This window comes from Rhinolophus ferrumequinum, chromosome 10 (assembly GCF_004115265.2).
Source record: "Rhinolophus ferrumequinum isolate MPI-CBG mRhiFer1 chromosome 10, mRhiFer1_v1.p, whole genome shotgun sequence".
NCBI lineage: Eukaryota > Metazoa > Chordata > Mammalia > Chiroptera > Rhinolophidae > Rhinolophus > Rhinolophus ferrumequinum.
Genome location: NC_046293.1, coordinates 27,072,076 through 27,093,792, shown reverse-complemented (window position 1 = coordinate 27,093,792; position 21,717 = coordinate 27,072,076). Strand labels below are relative to the sequence as shown.

Sequence of the window (21,717 nt, the reverse complement as noted above, 5' to 3'; positions counted from 1 at the left end):
ACGTTTTCAAATTAAAGTTATTAAAGAACACTTTGTTTTGTCAGTGTGGTTCTGCAGTAATAGGAAATGTGGAATGGTTGGAGGCAAGTCTAGAGAGATGGATAGCAGCTAGATCATGCACCATCTCATATTCTGAAATAAGGCATTTTAATTTTATCCTGAAAAGTATTAGGAGTCATTTCAAGTAGTAAATTGACATGGCTGGATTTGTCTTTTAGAAATACCATTTTGGTAGTTGTGTAGAAAATGGTTTAAAGACGAATTAGAGTTATCTGTCTTAAATCTTCCAGTGAATCATCATTCTCAGGATAAAGTACAAACTCTTTTTTATTGTGACTTAAATGCTCTAATTCCTTTACCTCATTTTAGGCAAATGTTCTCACCACTTCCTCCATTTGCATTAGTAGACCCCAATCCTAAACTAATAAACTGTGGTTCTCGGAATGTGTCTGACAACTAGGATTGTGCTTTGAATGCCTGATTTGATGGAAGTGCCCTTCATTTAGATAGGAGATTCAGGAAGGGAGGATAGATTCATTTTCCTTGATTTGAGGTTGAGTTCAGCTTTGGACATGTTTGCCTTTGAGTTGCTTACAGAAAACTATGGTGATGAAATCTAGAGAGCTTTATATCTGAGCCTGCAGCTCAGCAGAGAAGTCTCAGAGGAAGATACAGATGTATAGTCACTATCAAGTTAATGGTTATTGAAGCCATGTACTGTAAACGGGAGGTTTACATCAGTGCTTGAGACTTAGGCAACGATAACCACATATCAGAAACCTCGAAGAATTTCTCCAGGGTTCGAGATTAAAGGATGTCCCAGTCTGACTGAGCTGTTGCGTCATCACCTATCCTTGTTTGGGTTCCAGGAAATCCCTCAGACTCAGGCAAAGCGACATGTTTGGTCACCTACTGAGGTTGTCTAGAATCTGCTTTTCAAAAAAGCAAGTTGAAATTTACCCAAATAAGGAACAATAACCACACCTCCAGGGGTGATGGCTGCAGGTGAGGGTGATGAGGAGGAGAGGGGGTGGAGTGGAAGGTAGGCCTCATCTGGATTCTGTTAACACCTTTGGGAAATACACTAGACGCTGAAGGACATACATGTTATAGCAACCATACTTGACATGATTGAGTATGTTGGGCAAAGATCAGAGGTATAGTTACAGCTGGCTGTGAATAAGCACACGGTGCCAGAGAATAAGCAGGGTCACTGTATCAGCAGACTACTTGGTGCTGCCAGGAACATGCACAAGAGACACATGAATATGCTGCTGTGATCACTAGCTTCAGATCCTCCCTCCCAGTGTGATTTGATTTCCAAATTAAAGTGAAGCTGTAATAAATTGAAAATTTATTTGCCTTCTCCTTTCTTCTGGATCTGAAAGCTTGGACCAGGAATTTATAGGCTGTAAGAGAATGGATTTCAACTTCCATTAAAGAACAGACCTCCCTCTGAAACACAAGATAATAGGAAAAAAACAACAGGGCACATGAGAAGATACTGTAATTCAAATGAATGACCCATATGAAGGAATCAGAAGAGATGTCTTCCTGTAATTTCATGTAAGATGCAGGAGAAAAAATTATCAAATTTCAAGAAGACACATGTATGAAAACAAAGTAGTTCGAAAGATTGTATTCAAGGTTAGTAAAAATAGAATGAAAATAAAGAGCATGATTGTTCAATTTAAAACACAGTGTAAGCAGTGACAACCCGATAGATGACTGAAAAATAAAAATCCATCAGTAAAATGAAAGATAACCTTGAGAAATTCGGCCACAATTTGGGGAAGTAGGGCTGAAAACAATGGAAGAAAAGATCTGAGTTGTGGAGGTTGATCCAGGAGTTGTTCATGTGTTAACTGCGAAAGGAAGACATTGTTATTAATATGTAAGGAGTCAAAATATATCATTTACATTACTCTTTCCTAAAAACTTACTTGACATACTTCAGAAGACTGATAGAGATGAATTAAAATGTAAAGCTCAAGAGTGGGGAAGTGAGATAAATATTTGTGAAGAATGAACCCGGTTAAACAGGGAGTTAAATCTAGTAATTACTGTTAATGTGCATTTAAAACTTAAGGCAAGCATGAGATATTTTGAAACAGAAGATACAAATGAAAGTACATAATATCTAAAATTCCAGGTTTTATCAAAAAATGAGAAGTAGTGGGATGGTTAGATGAGGAAGAAGAGCAGGCAGGAGTAAAACCATGTTCACGTCTTATCTTCACATGGGGTGTCAGTAGGTACTATCTTGTTCTTCACACTAGTAATTAATCTAAAATAGGATGAAATATGATTTTAAAATGTAAAGACAATTAAAATTTGAGCAATTTGTGTATCTTCTAAATCCCTAGAGACATAAAAAAAAGAGCATATAATTCAGTCTAGTAGGAAAAGTCCATATAATAGGAGAGAGGTGAAGTGTAAGGAAGAATAAAAAATGGTAAGTTTAAGAAAAGAGTAAGATTAAGCTGTTATGTTATTAAATATTTGTATAAATAGAAGAAATTTTCTGAATGTTGAACAGTATGGTGTTTTTTTAACCATATTGCCTTATTGTGAAACATTTATTTAAGTTGTAATTTTTTACTTTTATAAATGTTGTTGGAGTAAAGATGAGCCTGCATGAATCTACGTCTTGGATGACATCTTTAGAATTAATTACTTGAAGTAGGATTTGTATATCAAGGTGCAGAGAGATTTTAAGGCCGTCTTTTTTTTTTATGGAATGATTTTACTAATTTCCACTGTCACACAGTGTATGTCTGCATATCTTATCTATTGTTTTTTTAAATATTAAGTTTAAGAAAAGATAATGTCATCCATTTTGAAATTGTAAAATATATTTTACTTGTATTGATTGCATTTTTTTCTTTGCTAGTGAGAGAGACAGTTTTCCATAGTATATAGTAGATTCTCATTATTCATGGTAGTTAATTCTATAAAGTTGTGTACACTGAAATAGTGAAAACTGAACCATTGCTCTCAGAAGAAATACAGAATTAGGTTCATGCCAACCTATGGTCAAAATATTTTTATGTACTGATCATTACATAATCTTTTAATATATGTTTGTATGTTTCTGTTTAAAGACACCTTATGTAATATATGTTGAATGTTGAACAGTATTGATTTTTTAATTATAGCACACCTATTCAATGCAGTGCTATTATAGCCATTAAAAATAATGTGAAGGCAATGTTTAATGATATTGAAAATCTTTATGTTGTTAGATGAAAACAGGTCATTATGATGCAGTAAGTGCCACAAATTTACAAAAATTCACATGTTAAAAAATGCAATCACATATTGATTAATCAAGATGAGAGGATGAGTTGGAGTCTTTCAAAATAAATTAACCATTTTTCTCAGGGCAAATTAACCATTGTTAAGGTGCAGCAAGGACCTAGGGCCTGCTGCTTATCTTCCCAGTGAAGAAGCTCGGTAATTAGGGTGGTAAATACTCTTTATTCTTGGTTTAGTGCAGGTGCCTCCATCATTTCTCGGTTTGGCTCAAGTCTTTTCCTTCTGTCCTGATGGGGGCTATGATTTAGAGCTAATGACTCTTTTACCAGTTCTTCTAAACCCCATTGGTTAGTTGGTTCCTGTTGTGCCTTACTATTTTAAAAACAGAAACCAGTTTTTCCATTCCCTGATGTTGGGAATTGCTTGTATTTGTATTTATTATACATGTACATATTGTACACATGCACATTATAAAGGAGAAAGATATACTTCCTATTGCCAAATTTTTATAGTGAACATACCATTATTCTTTATATAGTCAAGAGAAAATAATGACTTTGGAAAACAGTAAATACCAGATTTTGCTGAAATGGTTTAGGTATGCTTCTCTCTTGCCCCTACTCCAGATACATTATTAACTGTACTTCTTTCTGTTTGGCCTGCCTGTAATTTTCTCGAACACAGTGTAGCTCAGCCTTTTTTCACTTAAGACTCGCTTAGATGTTTCAGACTCTATTCAAGTTATTTGCCCAATTTTAAATTGGATTGTCTTGTTGAATTTTGAGAGTTTTATGTATTCTTGATAGTTTCTTCATTGGATATGATGTTGCTTTCTGGGTCTCCTTCTCCCGAGCAGGGGAGATATGGGATGAGGTTGTTTCTCTGTTTGGTCTCATTCTCTCAGGTAGGGGAGATACGAGATGATGTTTGTTGTTTTGTCTGTGTTGTGAGGTGATGGTGAGCTTAGGGTTAAAGAAATTCTTGATCAGGGGTTGAGAGAACTCCCTCTTTGTTCTGTCTGTTTCTCCCACATCAGCAGATGAAGTGAAGAAGTAGCTAAGTTGTATCAGGACAACGTGACAGGCACGTTGCCAGGCTTTGGAAAACCTTGGGCTGATGGTCCCAAGGAAGAACAGTAGATATTGCTTATCCAGATGAATTGGCCCTTCGGCCGGATGGGCAACATTCATATCAGTAACTGCCGGACCCTCCCAGAACTGGCCATTCCCGGAGGGGGAGGCAGGAACAAGAAACTTGGCTCTAAGTTACATCTGAAAAAAATTTATAAGACAGACCTCAGTTGGCAGTGTTAACTATTAATTATTATTTCGTCATTTGGTCATTTGTCATTGGTGATTTTTCATCATCCTAACTTTTTGAAGACTTCCGGCAACATGCAGCTTACAACACCAGGGGATGTCCTGACTTTCTGCTGTGAACCTGGTGAGGTCTGGCTGGTTCCCGGCCTCTCCAGTGTTGTTCCCATGGTTAGCCTTCTTGAGAACTTGTCAGCATCTAGAAAACTTGTATGTAACTTGCAGCGTACAGCATCAGAAGACACCCTAACTTCTAACAACAACAACAGCAACATTCTTCAGATTGTTAACACCTTAAAAACTTACATGCAGCTTGCAGTTTATAACATCAGAAGACGCCTTGACTTCCAACAACAACAACAAAGACAACAGCAGCAGCATTCTTGGGAACAGACAAGCAGCGGTGTGGGAGACGCCTGAGTTTCTCTCCGCTACATACGTGGCAAGGTTTTGATTTACGATTTTTCCAGTGCTATTCTCCCCCGGTTTGGTGAGCTTTTGGTATCTACTGGAATAGTTACTATCCTATAGAGCTTACTACTGCTTTTGGGTACTCCTTACTGATGTTATTTGTGTATTTAGCCAAGTGATTTTTGATCAGTTGTAAACATAACGTTGGGATCTCTTAAACTTATATGTATGTGTACTCATTTGACGTGACATTGGTATCAATGTATATAGTTTAGTCTTAACCACTTTTACTTTCTGACATTAACATATTCTATTAATTGCCTTTGTCTTTTGCTAGTACATATTGCTAAATAAATTGGTTAGATATTACTAAATAAATCCATTAGCCCCATTCTAGCATGTGTCCCTCCTCCTCTTCCACCCCGCTCGTCATTACAGTGAGCCATTTTGTGTATGATACACTCTTTTGTTAAATTTATTCTCAGGTATGTGGTTATTTTTTATGGTGGTGTTAATGAATTATTTAATTATTTTCAAATTTTGTGGTTTTGGAAAGATTCCACATATAAGTGAAATCATACAATATTGGTCTTTCTGACTTATTTCATTTAGCGTAATGCCCTCAAGGTCCATTCAAATTGTTGGCAAATGACAGGATATCCTTTTTTTTTTTGGCTGAATAGTATTCCATTGTGTGTGTGTGTGTGTGTGATTTTCTTTATCCATTCATCTGTCCGTGGACACTTAGGTTGTTTCCATGTCTTGGTTATTGTAAATAATGCACTTTTTCATGGACCCATTGACCTTTGAATATCTTCTTTGGAAAAATATCTCTTCAGGTATTTTGTCCATTTTTTAATTGGATTATTATTATTATTTTCTATTGAGTTACTATTATTATTTTCTATTGAGTTACATGAGTTCTTTTTTTTTTTTTTTAAAGATTTTATTGGGGAAGGGAAACAGGCCTTTATTGGGGAACAGTGTGTACTTCCAGGACTTTTTTCCAAGTCAAGTTGTTGTTCTTTCAGTCTTAGTTGTGGAGGGCGCAGCTCAGCTCCAGGTCCAGTTGCCGTTGCTAGTTGCAGGGGGTGCAGCCCACCATCCCTTGTGGGACTCGAGGAATCGATCTGGCAACCTTGTGGTTGAGAGCCCGCGCTCCAACCAACTGAGCCATCCAGGAGTCTCAGCTCGGCTCAAGGTGTCGTGTTCAATCTTAGTTGCAGGGGGCGCTGCCCACCATCCCTTGGGGGACTCGAGAAGTGGAACCAGCAACCTTGTGGTTGAGAGCCCACTGGCCCATGTGGGAATCGAACCGGCAGCCTTCAGAGTTAGGAGCACGGAGCTCCAACCACCTGAGCCACCGGGCCGGCCCACATGAGTTCTTTTTATATTTTGGATATTAATGCCTTATTACATATATGATTTTAAAATATTTTCCCCCATTTCATAGGTTACCTTTTCATTTTGGTGATATTTCTTTCGTTATGTGGAAGCTTTTTAGTTTGATGTAGTCCCAATTGTTTGTTTTTGATTTTGTTGCTTGTGCTTTAGGTGTTATATCTAAAATCATCGCTAAGACTCATGTCAAGGAGCTTCCCTCCTATGTTTTCTTCTACAAGTTTTATAGTTTCAGGTCTTACATTTAAGTGTTTAGTCCATTTTGGGTTAATTTTTGTGAATGGTATTGAGATTGGGGTCCAGTTTCATTCGTTTACATTTGAATAGCTAGTATTTATTCCCAGTGATGTTTATTGAAGAGACTGTTTTTTCCTCCATTTTTGGCTTCCTTGACAAATATTAGTTGATTGTATCAAGTTTTGCATTTTTCATTGCTAGTATGTAGAAATGCAATTTTTTTCTGTATATTGATCTTGTATCCTGCAAACTTGCTGAATTAATTAGGTCTGGGAGACTTTTGTTTTCCTTGAAATTCTTTAGTATTTTCTACATACAGAATCATGTCATATGTGAATAATGACAGTATTATTTCTTCGTTTCAATCTGGATATTGTATGAAGTGTGATAAAAAAATATGGTCAATGTTTAAATTTTAAGTAATTTATTACAGTAAAAGACACATTGCCATTAATCCCCGTCAAAATATTCCCTTTCACTTTGAGCACACTTATCTCATCGTTCTTGCCACTTTCTGAAGCATTTCTGAAAGTCCTCTTTCATGAGTTTCTTTAGTTGTGCTGTCGTAGCTGCCTCAAGGTCCTGAATTGATTCAAAACTTTTACCTTTCATGGTCATTTTGACTTTGGAGAAGAGACAGAAGTCACATGTTGCCAGATCCGGTGAAGAAGGTGGATGAGGACACACCCTAATGTTTTTATTTGAGAGAAATTGCCGTACCACAAGTGATGTGTGACACGAATCTTTTCTGTTATGGTCAAAACATATGGTGAATGCTGCTGCCAAGTGCCATCCAACAGAAAGGCAGGGATCTTCCATACGAGAAGCAGCGTGTGGAACCTTAGTAACAATATGTGACAAGTTTCAACTAACTTGTTTGGTGCAGTCAGTCGGGTGTGAGCTACGGTTGAGAGAGAAGGTGTTTTAAAGTGTGCCGTAAATCATCCTCTACCATGACAACACTCCATGTCACACATCTTCCCAAAGTCAAAATGACTCAGGACATCAAGGAAAGTTGTTAAGAGAGTTAATCCTAAGAGTTCTCATCACAAGGAGAAAAATTTTTTTCTTCTTTTGTTTTAATTGTATCTATCTATATGAGATGATGGTTGTTAACTGAACCTGTTGTGGTAATTATTCACAATAGATGTTGGTTTCCATAGTAGAGATCCATTTTTTCATTCCTGTTATTGTTGTGGCATACTACCGAAGAAGAACTAGACTTTGATCTTGCCTGTGACATTTGTTCTCGGTACCCATGATCAACTCCCTGAAGTAACTTGCATTTCCAAGGGGAAACCACCAGGTAGGCCTATTTAGTAATCCCAACCAAAAGGAAGAAAGGTGAAGGCTACAGTTATCTCCACTTTGAGGAACAAGTCACTGTTGTTTGGACAAATTGTAAATAAAGAATATGACAAGAACGAGTGATAGCCTTCTTAGGTCTACTTTTTTGTTGTTGTTCAGCTCTGTTAATTACATGTTTTATTTAAGAAATTAAGTTTTATCAAGCATTCCCTGACTGTCTGATAAGTCCACCTAATTTGTGCATATAGTGTTGTGTGAGATCCTGGGGGAATAAAAATAAGCCAGAGAACTTTTTATTGATTTAAAAACCACATGAAATGTTCACTTTAGTTGTAAAATGTTACCCCATATCAGAAATATTAAAATATTGGAAACGTATCTTAAAATTGAGTAATTTATGAAATGTTTACTAAGTACCAAGCATAACGCTAAATGTTTTTGCATATATTATCATTTAGTCTTCACAATAAATCATTAGGGTTAGAATATTCCATTTACAGATGAGGAAAATAAAGCTTGCAGAAATGATGTAAGTAGTGTCAGAGGGCATTTGAACTCAGCTCTATTTGGTTTCTTACCAATATATAAATGCTTTCAGTCAGTACATAATATGAGTGTTTCTTTTAGGGAGGGATTCTGTTTTTCCTATTTGTTTATTCTCCTGTGTTTAGTTCATTGGAGTGATTTTAACTTTTTATTAATACACAAAGGACTTAGAAGGCTTTTTTCTCCCCAGTTTTTCAAACATCTGATTATGTAATTTGCAATTCTTTGATTGTTAATAGAGTGCTAAGTAATTTAGTTTTTAGTATTCTTTGTTTTTCAGTTGTGTTACTCATCTTTCTTGGCAGCTTCTCAGAGCTCTACCTTTATGTCTTACCGTAATGAACTTTGGAAGACTTTAGTGTGAAATATGCAGGCCTATTTAAATTTGGACTTAAAGTAGTATATCACTCCTACAGACACCGTAATCACTTTAGTGAACTTAATAAAGCTGTTCATTTAAAAAGTGGAAGAAACCACTTCAGAAGTAGACATTGTGATAGTTCTTCTTGGGAAATGAGAGAGAAAATTTATCTGCTAGGAAGAGAGAATTAGAAATGGGAGGAGAAGATGATGGTGATGTGGGCGGGCAGAGTAGGTGTGAAGTTCTGAAATAGAAAGTGTGTTTGGTAAAACTAGTCATGCTAATCTTGTATTCAATTTTTTAAAAAATCTGGCCCAAATGTAAAACACCTTAGGCTAGGATCATTTCCTGTGCAATAACGTGCTAATTGTGCTTAGATAAAAATTATTGCTCTTGAATTTATTTTACTGATAGTCTGTTAGATATTATAGATTATCAACATAACCTCAAGGACCTAAAAATTGGATTATCTTCTCTAAAATATGTGATACTCTTTATTTCTCTTCAGTTGCTTACATCCCCCCTCACACTTCCCTTCCTTCCCTTCCTCCCAGCTGGACTATTTATGAATATAATATATTTGATATTATGAAAATGTCAGAGCATTAATTTTCTTGAATATTATTTTGTCTCAAAACATTTTTTGTTCATTATTCAACAGTATTTATTAATTACATATGACTCTTCATGACACACTGCAAAGTTCTGTGCCCTGAGTACTAATCAGGCTCTCTACCTTTTCTTTTGTATAGTATGGATTGCTTGTGAAATTTTTGGGTCTGCTTTGTTTCATGAACACATTCTGCCAGTGGCGGGACTTCCTTTTTGCTACGTGACTTGTGGAGCTTAAGTAACCAGAAAGCCAGCGGAGATGATCTTTTGCTGGAGTTAGACTGGGATTTGCAGAGAAAGCTCTAGCAGAATGCCTTTTTAGCCTCATGTGTATGTTTTTACTTTCAGTTATCAAAACCATAAGAAGTGATGGAAGAAACAGGCTCAGATTCTTTGTTCTTCCACATCAAGAAGAGAAAAACCTATTGATTTAAAACTACTTTCCAGTGCCAACTGTAAACCCTAGGGTTTTTCTTTTTGCCCACTTTTCTCCTAACGAGATGAATTATGTGGAAGGATGGAAGATGTGAGTCCAGAGATGGGAATTGACACCAGTGCTAATACTTGGGCTTTGTCTGTCTGGTAGCTTCTGGTGAACCTGGGGCCTGCTGCCAAGTTAGGGACCATTCTTGAAGTACTTGGTTTGGGAGTTTTGGACACCTGAAAATAAAATATATTTGAATTTGCTATGTGACTTACTTTTCATAGGTATATTTGACCTTAAGATATGTGTTACTCTGGATTTGTATGTGTTAATGTGGATTACAAAACCATTTTAATGGGAGAGATGACGTTTTGATCAAAGAAGAAAATGTAGAAATGTTTAAGTTTTTCTCTTTGTGTTAACAGGCAGGCAGTGGTTAAAGGTTCCCTTCCACATCCTTTTGCCTTGACGTTATTTGAGGACACATTGTACTGGACTGACTGGAATACACACTCCATTTTGGCTTGCAACAAGTACACTGGCGAGGGTCTGCGTGAAATCCATTCTAACATCTTCTCTCCCATGGATATACATGCCTTCAGCCAACAGAGGCAGCCAAATGGTAAGTGATCTTGATTTTTAAATTGTAAGTTGGCATAGCTTTGTAGCACTGTTGATGTCTGGCGTTCTTGAGAGGCAGGAGGAGAGAGGACATATCCAAAGGTAGTGGGGAGGAATGAAAAATAGGGAAAATGTGAAAATATAATTCATGTTAAATAACAGCCTAAACCATTTGTACCTTGATATTTATTACTACAGACTACTTCAGCCCCTTATTTGGGTCTGGGTTGTGGAGGTAGAGAAGAGAGAAATAAAACAAGAAACTGAAATAGCTCCTCTGCTAAGATTATATACTAATGCATTTCTTGTTCATATTATTTCTCTCTAATGTGTGTTTGATTTTGTTTTATATGAGTATATTTAAAAACAAACACTTTTCTTAAATGGAATCTTCTGTTAATCTAACTGGTGAATTTAAGTACCTCAGGTTGCTGAATAAAATACCTGCTTAAACTTCTCTGTGCACACCCTACCTCCCTTTTTTCTTAGTTTTGCTTCTAATTTTTGGCCAACCTTTACAATGACTTGGGCCGTGATTGCTGACAACAGTTGCTTATAAAAGAGGATTAGAATTAAGTTTAAAAGGAATATGAGAATGTTAAGTGTTTGGCACTTGTGTGTAAATAAATGTTTGGCATGTGTCTGATTGTATTCCATAGCCAAAAAAGAAGGGTTTTTGGATTATGCATTGCTTTGTATTAGCTCCTTCCATTTAGGGTGACATAGTCAGATGTTTGCATTTGTTATGTTGGAATCTTGTGATCATGAGCCCATAAAAATGTTTTTACATGTATGTGTTAACTCTTTTGTAAAAAAGAACATGTTACTTGTATGAATTTTTTATTCTCAAAGTTAGCCCTCAGGAAAGAATTTCCCTTTTTTTCCTACATGGCATTGTTGATCCTTTATGTTTTACTAGTTTGAGCATATGCAGTTATCTGTGATACTGCTTTCTTTTATGTTTCATATTTCGTTGCTATTATGTTGATTTTTTTCTTGGATATTACTTAAATCAGCCCCTTTCCGTAGTTTCTACAAATCTGCTGATTAATCTCTGCTGCTCAGTTTTCGCCTCTTTTAATCTATATGCTTATCTTTTTCGTGTTAATCTTTCCAAAGTTTGATTTTTCGACATTGGAATTACTTTCCTTGGCTTTCAATGCCATCTGCCACAGTCTGTTCTCATTCTCTGTGCTCATTCAGATTTAGTTCTTCTTAGTCAACAGAAACCTTAATCTCTAGTTAGACTACTCACCTTCTTCTCTCTCCCGGTGTACAGCCTCCAAGCTCTTATTCGTGTGGTTTCACCACACTTGAAGTGTCCTCTAAGCTCTCTTTCCTATCCTTCAAGGCTCCTGTCATGTCCTACATCCTCCATGAAGCTTTTATCCCCCAGTTTTTTAATTCCTAGTGATTTATTTCCCATTTGACTCTATACTTATTTACAGTCTATGGTGTGCAAGGTAGCATTTAGTTTTATTGTTTTATATCGTGTTCCAGTTAATTTTGGCATACTGACTACTAGATTGTAAGCTCTTTTAGGGCAGGGACCTCCTGGTTTATTTCTTGTATATTCCTCTTGAATACAAAATGCTAAGTAAATTCTCACTGATTAATTCCCTTCCTTCCAGATGGTCTGGTAGTCAAGCACCTGGATGACATTTGGTAATAATTTGGTTTATCACAGTTGCTCATGTTTTGGTTGTTAACCTTTGTGTACCTAGAGTGAAGAAGGTCGTCTGTAATCATTGGTATTAATCAGTGTGATTTATATTTGACAGCTACAAATCCATGTGGAATTGATAATGGTGGTTGTTCCCACTTGTGTTTGATGTCTCCAGTCAAGCCTTTTTATCAGTGTGCTTGCCCAACTGGGGTCAAACTCCTGGAGAATGGAAAAACCTGCAAAGATGGTAAGAAGATGGTCTCTAAGAAGGAAAAATTTTAGATAGTAATTGGGATTCTTATGGTTCATTTCATTTCTCTATAATAAGCTCTATAGGTTACAGTGCTTTGAGAGACGAGTCAATCTTAGTCTTCACAGTTGGTTGTATAACAGGAGTGTTTTGTGTTTTATGGCCTCTCGAATACATTTTATAAATTATTTGAGTATTTTAAATTTTTAGCATGCTATTTTTGAAAAATATTAGCTGCTCTTTATCAAATATCACAGTTATTGATATCGCAATTGATTCCTGTGGAAATGAGTATCACTTTTCATAAAGAATACATTTTAAACAGTAGGTAGCACTTGTACATCAGAAACCCTGTGCAGGGAAAAAGATGTTCATTAAATTTTTAACTATAAAAACTATCGTGGGGACATTGTCTAAAACATGATTGATATTTTTAATTGCCTTTCACAACGGAGAAGTGCTTTCAGAAGAAGAAGAAAAAACATTCCATATTTTACTGTTTAAAGCAACCTCTTTCTATACTTAACACCTACACTACTCCTTGTCCTTACTTTCTTAATTCCCTGTAGAGAGAGGGCATGTTGGAGAAGTATTCTGATTAGGACATTTCAAGGGACTTCTGGTTTGGGAGGACACTAGTTCTTCTCCTTTTCTTCTTAATGAGAATGTTATTCTTCATTCTTACCTCTCTGGATCACCATCTGGTTCTCTAGCACCAGCAAGACCTGGTAAGAAAATTGTTATATTTAGCAGTGGCTTCTTTATCTAACTCTGAAAAGCAGAAGCCTTTATTTCAGAGTGGGTTAGAGAGTTCCTGGCAAGGGGGTCAGGGAGTCAGAGAAATGGAATTGAGCCGGTTTGCAGGATATTTGTCATGACTTGGCGTTGATAAATTATCCTCATAGTCAAAGGTGAAGCTGGCTGACTCTTGTCAGATGGTTTCCATGGCGAACAATAATTTGGTTTCAATTTAAAACAAAAGGTTTTTGTAATGTTGCTTTTTTTGTTTAAAAATGTAGCCTGACTTTAAAACAGGATTTACTTTAGCAATAGTGGTCTGTCTACTCCCTTACAGCATAAAAAGGTACATGTTTGACTAGTATTTTGAATTTCAGATATAGATTTGGCATATAGTAAGTAGCCTTAAGTTAGCTATTGTGTTTTGATCACCTTGCTCAAATTAACAGCTTCACTTTCTGTAACTTCTTTGTTTGCAGAGTTTTGGGTAGTTAGCAGAGGCTGTGAATTTTACAAAGTTCTTCCTACTTGGTGCCTGCTATAGCGTTTATGGCTGTATATTCTTCAAGATAGAGTTCACTTGTAATTAGTCCTAGATTCAAAAAGTGATGTTGAGAACTTCAGTCTTCTCCGTTTTTCAACTATAATTCCAGATTGATGCTTGAAGTTTAATGCCAGTGTTTTCTTTTGGACTCATTTCTTTGGTTCATTCTTTCAGATGTCAACTTGCTTATTATCTTTTATTAGCTCTTATAGTTAGATGATTTTTTTACTAGTGATTTACTTCAACATTAAAAATGAAAACAAAAAAAAAGATTGAAATTAATACCATTCTCAGCTATGTTTTTATTGAATACTAATTTGGGTTTAAAATATTGCATAAATAAATCTGATTTAAAACTCAGTGAAAAAAATTTTAAAATCTTTATTTTCTAATGATAATACTATATTAGCTAATACTTATTGAATACTTTTATTTTCAGTACATTCCTGACTTTTACATTTATCTCCTTTAATCCTCACAGCAACCCTAATGAGATACAGATGAAGAAACTTAGAGAGATTAGGTGTTTTGTCTAAGTGTGTATAGCTACTTGAATCCAGTTCTAGCAGATCCACAACTCTTACTCTTAACCATGGTGTTAGATTTATCTGATTCCCTTTTGCTACCGCTGTTATTTCCTCCTCCGTAGCCCCTTTTGTCCTAATTCTGTCAGGCATTGTTTTATCGATCTCTGTCAGGACAACTTTACTGAGCTATAATTTACATACCATAAAATTCAGCCATTTCAAGTGTACAAGTCATTGATTTTTAGTGTATGTACAATTGTGGAACCATCACAATCCAATTTTAGAACATTCTCATTAATCACAAAAGATCCTTGTTCTAGATTTCCTTACTCTTTAAACATACTTCTTGAACGAAGGACCTATATCTGTGTCTTTTTCCTCCTTTAATATTCAGCTTCTTAGCTCCCTAGTCATTACTTAGTTATTATTCATTATACCATTAGTAGCTGTTTTAATTCCATGGCTACATAATGAATGAAACCAGAGAGAGAATCAAAACTTGATTTCAGAGCTCTGCCATTACAGAGCTTTACCTCATAGTCAAACTATTCCTATTTCACTGCATTACTTTCCGTTTCCACCTTTAACAGACCCTAGTATCCTTTTATACTCATTTACTTTTGAGTTCCTGAAGAAGTTCTGTGTTCTTTATTTAGAGTGGCTAAATTTTGCCTATGGGTTTTAATTTTCTCTCTCCCTTTTTTCATTTATTTTACTTTGTTGTCCTAGGTGCCACTGAATTATTGCTTTTAGCCCGAAGGACAGACTTGAGACGCATTTCTTTGGATACCCCAGACTTCACTGACATTGTTCTACAGTTAGAAGACATCCGTCATGCCATTGCGATAGATTATGACCCGGTGGAAGGCTACATCTACTGGACTGATGATGAAGTGAGGGCCATCCGCCGCTCACTCATAGATGGATCGGGCAGTCAGTTCGTGGTCACCGCTCAAATCGCGCATCCTGACGGCATTGCTGTTGACTGGGTTGCCCGAAATCTGTACTGGACAGACACTGGCACTGATCGGATAGAAGTAACAAGGCTTAATGGCACCATGAGGAAGATCCTGATTTCAGAGGACTTAGAGGAACCTCGGGCTATTGTGTTAGATCCCATGGTTGGGTAAGAAGCTCTGCTCATAGAAAATTTTGCCTGTGTTTCTATTTTCTACAGGTCCCTAAAAATATTGACAAAAACTATAACTCATGTGTTGGTTTCCGATACACAGTTTTAGAATATAGTGATTGGAATAAAATCTCAAGTTAAAGAATTGCTAGTTTTTCTCCCGTGAACGTTTTGAATACTTTTGCTTTCTAAATTAAGTCCATGCTTGCTGATTTTGGGTGTTGGCTGCAGATTCTGCCGAGGTTGCATCATGACCATGAAAAATGTGAAAAGAAATTGTTTTCAGAACTCTTTCTCTTCCCCTAAAAGACTTAATTTCTTCCCATTTTCAGTATTTCTAGAATGATATGGTAAAAAATATATCTTACTTTATATATTTCCAAATATACAAATGACTCAATTTTCAAAACTTTGTCAAGACATGCAGCTTTACTCCCAGTCTTTTCTTTTTTGCCATAACAGCCTGACTACAGTCCAGGAAGGCACAGTTTTCTACATACTCACCAGTGCTATTTGTTACTATGAGATTCATTCTGAGGACGAACATAGTATAATAACAAACCATTACACTTCAGTGTATACCAATGCCTTAGAGCCATGTAAACTCCCAGGAGCCACAAGAATCACTTAGCACTATGGGAAGAGTTAGTTATTTGGGGAATTCAGTGTGTCTGAATACCACTGGGATTACCTGTTTGTGTCAGATGACAAGGCAGCAATAAAAAGAGAGGATTGTTCATGGGAAGGAACACAAAATATTTTAAAAAAACTTAATTAAAAATGGAATATCATTATTGGAAGGCATTTTCATTATCAGTTCTAGGAAACACTGTTTATTAGAAAATTTCCTATCAACTTATACGCTGCGATTATAAATATCTTAAGCATATTCTTTGATATATTTAAGTCCTATGTTTTTTTCCCTTTTATGGTGTTAATTGATGATACCAGTATAATATGAGGGGTGGATCTCTGAAAGTTGAAGTTTATTAGGATTTCTGAAAGTTGAAGTTTATTATCTGTGTTTAGCTCATTTTCTGTATACTTCTATAGGTACATGTATTGGACTGACTGGGGAGAAATCCCGAAAATTGAGCGAGCAGCTTTGGATGGTTCTGACCGAGTAGTGTTGGTTAACACTTCTCTTGGTTGGCCAAATGGTTTAGCTTTGGATTATGATGAAGGCAAAATATACTGGGGAGATGCCAAAACAGACAAAATTGAGGTTTGTTTTCTTGCTTTTTCATTTTAAAACCAGTTTTATAATGGTTTTGAGTTGATGGTAATTTGATACAGATAGTCCTGCCTTTTGTCTAAGGTTCCAGAGGTATCTTTTATAGAAATTTTACTCAACTTTTAGGATTTTAGAGAATATGTATTTTCTTGCACTTAACCCTAGGATTTTGAGTTATACTGGTATGAGAAATGGGTATTTATCTATTTCTAGTCTTAAAAGTTTATGTGAATGATTTTTCTTCATTTTACCCATAATGAAAAATAAAATCCACTGCATGGATTTCCTAGGGGAAGTTTCTGCACAAACCAAATACTATATGAGATCTAAACTGGAAGAGCTGGGGGTCATGTCAGGAAAACAAAGCCCATATGTGCATATAAATATAGCTCTTTTTGGTGTTAATTGGTGTTGGGGGCAGGTAGTGGCATATATTAAGAATTAAGATGATTACATGCAAACAGTTTTTAAATTGATTTATGAGCTGTGTGGTAGAAAGATTAATTAACCAAAGCTTGGGAAAAAATAATTACCAAATGATAAAATTAAATTATGGCAATCAGAGTAGAATTATGGTGGAAAAAACCAGTGGTGAATATTTTATCACAGTGTTTTTGTAAACATCATAGATCTTTGATACTGAGTGTGAAGTCTAAATTTCATAACTTTGAATTAGGCTTTCCTAGAAGTCTTGGGGTCGTGTACTTAAAACAGAGTTTCTATAACAATATTCCTTTGGGGGAGGCATAACTTCTCATAAAAGGAGTGGCTTTTTGAATGGCTTGTCAAAGCCACAACAGATAATCTCCTAATACATAGATAATTTGGGATCTAGAGCAGTTACTTCAGAAAGATATTTCTTAGGAGTGCCAGGGACTCTGAGTGAATAATGAATTAAAGGGCCTTTCAGAATGGAAACTTGGAATAGAAAAATACCCATTAGTATTCCCACCAGGCTCAAATACTGAGAGTTGCATTTCTTATTCTTGCAGCTGGTTTCCATTAATAGAAAATTTTGCATAGACTTGGCTATATAAATTTTCTCCCTGTTGTTAGTGTTTCACTGCCCCCCGACCCCCTTTTAAATCCAAGTTAGTGTTTGAATCTTTAACAGCTGGAGTACAGTGCTAATGAGACAAAGGTTATGGGTTCACTTTTCAGACAGGCTATTAGCTTCACTCGGGTTGGCTTGAATACAAATTGCACACCCATGCCCAACCAATTCACAGATGTGTATTATTGATCAGCTGTGGACTATACATGAGTGTACAGGTATTATTACTTTTAGAAAAGCAGTTTAAAGCCCATGTGTCCAAGAAGAATGTCTGTACATAAGGGAAGAACACACATAATTTCTATTATGGAAGAGCAGTTGATTTATTATTTTTTAGGGATTTTTAAAATTCCATGTTTGGTCTTACCTCTTTTAGTTTACTATGACTGATTAGCTTGTAAATAAAACATTTGTTTCTTACTGGGAATTTTTCAAGTCTTACGTTCTCCACTTCAGGTCATTTTAAGTACTTAGAAATTTATTCAAAATCACAAATAGTTCAGGAGGGATTCAGGTAGAGAAATGAGAATTTACAGAGGTTCTGAGTGACAGTGTTTAAGAATAAAAGTGAATACACATTACATAATAATATATAATATTGATTAAGTAGGATTTATTTTCTTAGTTTGCAGTAAGTGCAGATGTTAAAATTAGTGTTCATTCTGGCCTCTTTGTTCTGTCTTCTTGAGCTGTACATTTGTATACAGTGGTGTCATTTGCTCCCTCTTTCCTTCTTCCCTGAGTGGTACCAGCATCCTTAAACCTGCCTTTCGGATCTATTTCTCTTCTTCCAGGTTTGCTGGAACACAGCTGCTGTTTGTCTTTGTCCTCTTTTTGACAGATGATTTGGGGTTTGTGGTATATCTACTTCCAGCAAATTATACACAGATAGAACTCCCTTTATTTCTCCTAGAGATTCTGATGAAATTTCCCTAATTGAGGATCAGTGCTTTTGTTATTTTCTTTTCACAGACACATCTGGGAAATAGGTATTGTTATTTATTTATTCACTTCTTAATTTATGGTGATGTATAAAATTGTTAATATACGGCCAACTAAGACAAGAGCAGAGCTCTTCATCTAAATTAATCTTGCATAATTGGGGGAGAAAAATTGTTAGTTTCCCGTCTGAGACTAGCAGTGATGATAGGAGCAACTGCTACCACCAGCTGTTCGTCTCGCTTTGCTTAATAGTAGGTTGATTGCACTGAACTGGAAAACTTTTGTAAAGATATAGACAGTTTGTGAAATGCTTCTTCTAAAGATGATTTGCTAGCCTTGGTTATGTAGCAGCTGATCCTAGGTACTGATCTGACCCTTGTCTAGGCCACATGCTCGCTGCTGGTCCTGCACACATAAGAAAGCTTCCCAGCTTTTGTCAGTGCCCAAGAATGAAAGCTGCTTTTTCCTGGGACTGTAAGAAAATACAGATTATGGCTTCAATAGCCCTGTTCCTTTCTGGAAGACTTAGAGTTTACTTGGGATCAAACTGCTCTATCTGTGTTAATAATACATTTGGGAAGAGAAGATAGTTATTTGGTAAATTGTTATGTAGCAATGTTAAGACATAGTAAACTCTTGTGTTCTGAGTGGATCTTAAGGGAAAAGCTCAGAATGTTCATTTGCTCTCTGCTCCCTTAGTGGAGATTCCTTAGATCAAGTTCTCAGTCCCATTTTTAGTAAGGGAGATGTAATCGGACGCTGGATATATTGGAGAACTGGGGCTAAGGATTAGGGAAACCATGAAAAGTAATGGGAAGCTCTGGGTTTCAGATTCAGCTTTTATTGTACAGAATTGCAGAAAGAATGGTTTACGTAAGGTTTATAACCGTCTTCTGCAAAGAGGGTGGGACACAGGAAACTGCTAATGACATCGGATTTTTTAAGGCTGTCATAATATTGGCTGATGCTTTGCTATAAGAATGTCTGTCAAGATATATCTTGATTTCCTTGTCAGCTGATAGTGACTATTTATTTATCTATAGATGTTAGTTAAAAGGTAAAGCTGGTACTTGTTCATGCTACGTCCTCATTTTGCTGAAATTGTTTCATCGCTTTTTACGGACAAGCTTCTGGTTTATTTGTCTGTACTGGACTCCCCCACCCTCTGCCCACCCAAGTTACTATAGTGTTCTGGGGTTTCCTGATAATAAATACTAAAATATTAGTAGAAAGGATCATTTCTATCTTTCTGAGAGGGGAAGCATCAAATAAGCCTTTATTTCTGTTTTATAAGACCCTGAAGTAGGCAGAAGCACATTGTGTCTTAACAACATTCTCATGTTTCGGAGTCAGGTTTCACTACCAAAACACCTATTACACTGGGGGCCTGCAGTACTGTTTATCAATAGCAAAGACATATTGATAATTTATAAGTTTAAAGCATTTTCTGGCAATTATATAAAATTAAGAATGTACTTTTTGGGGATGCTTTCCTCATTACTTCCCAGTTTAACTGATTAACAGAATTAATGTGTTTTGAATCACCAGTTTTAGTGAAAATGTTGTCATAGCTAAATTTTCTTACAATTTGTTTTCTCATTATATACTTTCTATTTCATATTTTTGCTTCTTTTGTTTCTGCTGACAAATGCAGCAACATTTAATAGTTATAGGTAAAAAGAGAGATTTTTTCTTTTTGTCTACTTAAAAGACCTGTAGATTTGTTTTAAATCCCTCTTATTGTAAATTTCACTACTTTAGAGAATACAATAGGTAGTTCTTTCCAAATCTAATTATACCTGGCACAACTTTTTTGGGAAACAGCAATGGAGATTATTAGAACCTTGAGTACCAAGAAATTTTGAATAAAGAGGGTATTATTGTGTGGGATCTGTGTTGAAAACTTGGCATTTGGTGAATATCCTAGTTCATATTCTAAGGCTGAATATGAAATTACAGGGTTACATTTTCCTCTCATGACAATTTCCTGTATTTTATCAATATCCTAATAAGGAAATTTGTTTCCCAGGTATTCAGATTCCTTTTTAAAGTAATTTCTTTGACATGTTTAGTCGCTGTATTGTGAAAGTCTGTTAAAACATACAAGGACCCATTTTTGATAATTTTTCTAATTGTTTCTAAGATTACTTCCTCCTTAAAAAGTATAATATAATCATCTGTTGTTGAGATAAAGCTCTTCTGATTATATGACAAGTACCAACAAGTACTTCCTTTTGAATCTTTGCTAGTGTATAATATTCAGTGCTCCTTAAAACAGATTATACTATACTTTCAGTTTTAGATAATCAAAATAATGAACTTTTTAGATAATCAAGATAATGACTCTTTGCCCATTCCTACTACTTTATCGCATTATATGTATGTGAATATGTATTTCCCCCCTCATCTTCTTGACATAAAGTAACAGAAGAGTGATATTGATAAACTCCATCTTAGATTCCTCAGCTCAACAGAATACCTGGATTTGGGACCTGTATTCATTGAATTTACCAACACGGGGCTGCCGTATTACATCATCTTGCATCTGTTTGGGGTGTATTTTATGATAATATATTTTTAAACTCCTATTTGCAAGTTACCTGTTCATGTACAATTCTAGCAATTTTATTTAACTTGTTATAATCTGTAGCAGCCAAAGTAGTACATCATCCAATTACATGCTCTGTTGTCTCATTATCTACTTGACTTTGGCTCTAAAAGGTATTGCATGTATATAATGAGAGAACCGACCTTGATGATAGGTGTAATCATGCTTTCCTGAACTGCCACAACAAACCCGAGAGCCTCACCAATCAAGACGCTTTGCCGCACTTAGGAGTTAGGATAGTTTTATCTATGTAAATTAGGATAATCTCATGCATGTTGGTACTTAGAAAGCATTTTAGTGACCAAGTTTGAACTTGCTTTTGGATCATTTTTTTAAATGTTCTGCTTTTACACTTTTTGTTCTCATGTTTTAGTATAAAACCATTTAACATGTGTGGAGATATTTTTAGTTTCCATCTGAAGTGTTTAAAGCTGTTGTTTAAAGCTTGCCAAATATGTAACTTTTTACTAATGGAGTCCATGTAAACCATTATTTTTCAGGAGATTATTTCTCTATAGGTGGGAAACTAT

General features: G+C 35.8%; 1 protein-coding gene across 1 annotated transcript in view; it reads left to right on the top strand.

Moving 5' to 3' along the window:
* LRP6 (LDL receptor related protein 6) overlaps positions 1 to 21,717 on the top strand; it is a 125,083-nt gene that overhangs the window by 55,830 nt on the left and 47,536 nt on the right. Inside the window, exons 4-7 of the mRNA XM_033116936.1 lie at positions 10,300 to 10,496; positions 12,277 to 12,408; positions 14,950 to 15,346; positions 16,403 to 16,574. Coding sequence (XP_032972827.1) covers positions 10,300 to 10,496; positions 12,277 to 12,408; positions 14,950 to 15,346; positions 16,403 to 16,574 — 898 coding nt within the window. The remainder of the gene's footprint in view (positions 1 to 10,299; positions 10,497 to 12,276; positions 12,409 to 14,949; positions 15,347 to 16,402; positions 16,575 to 21,717) is intronic.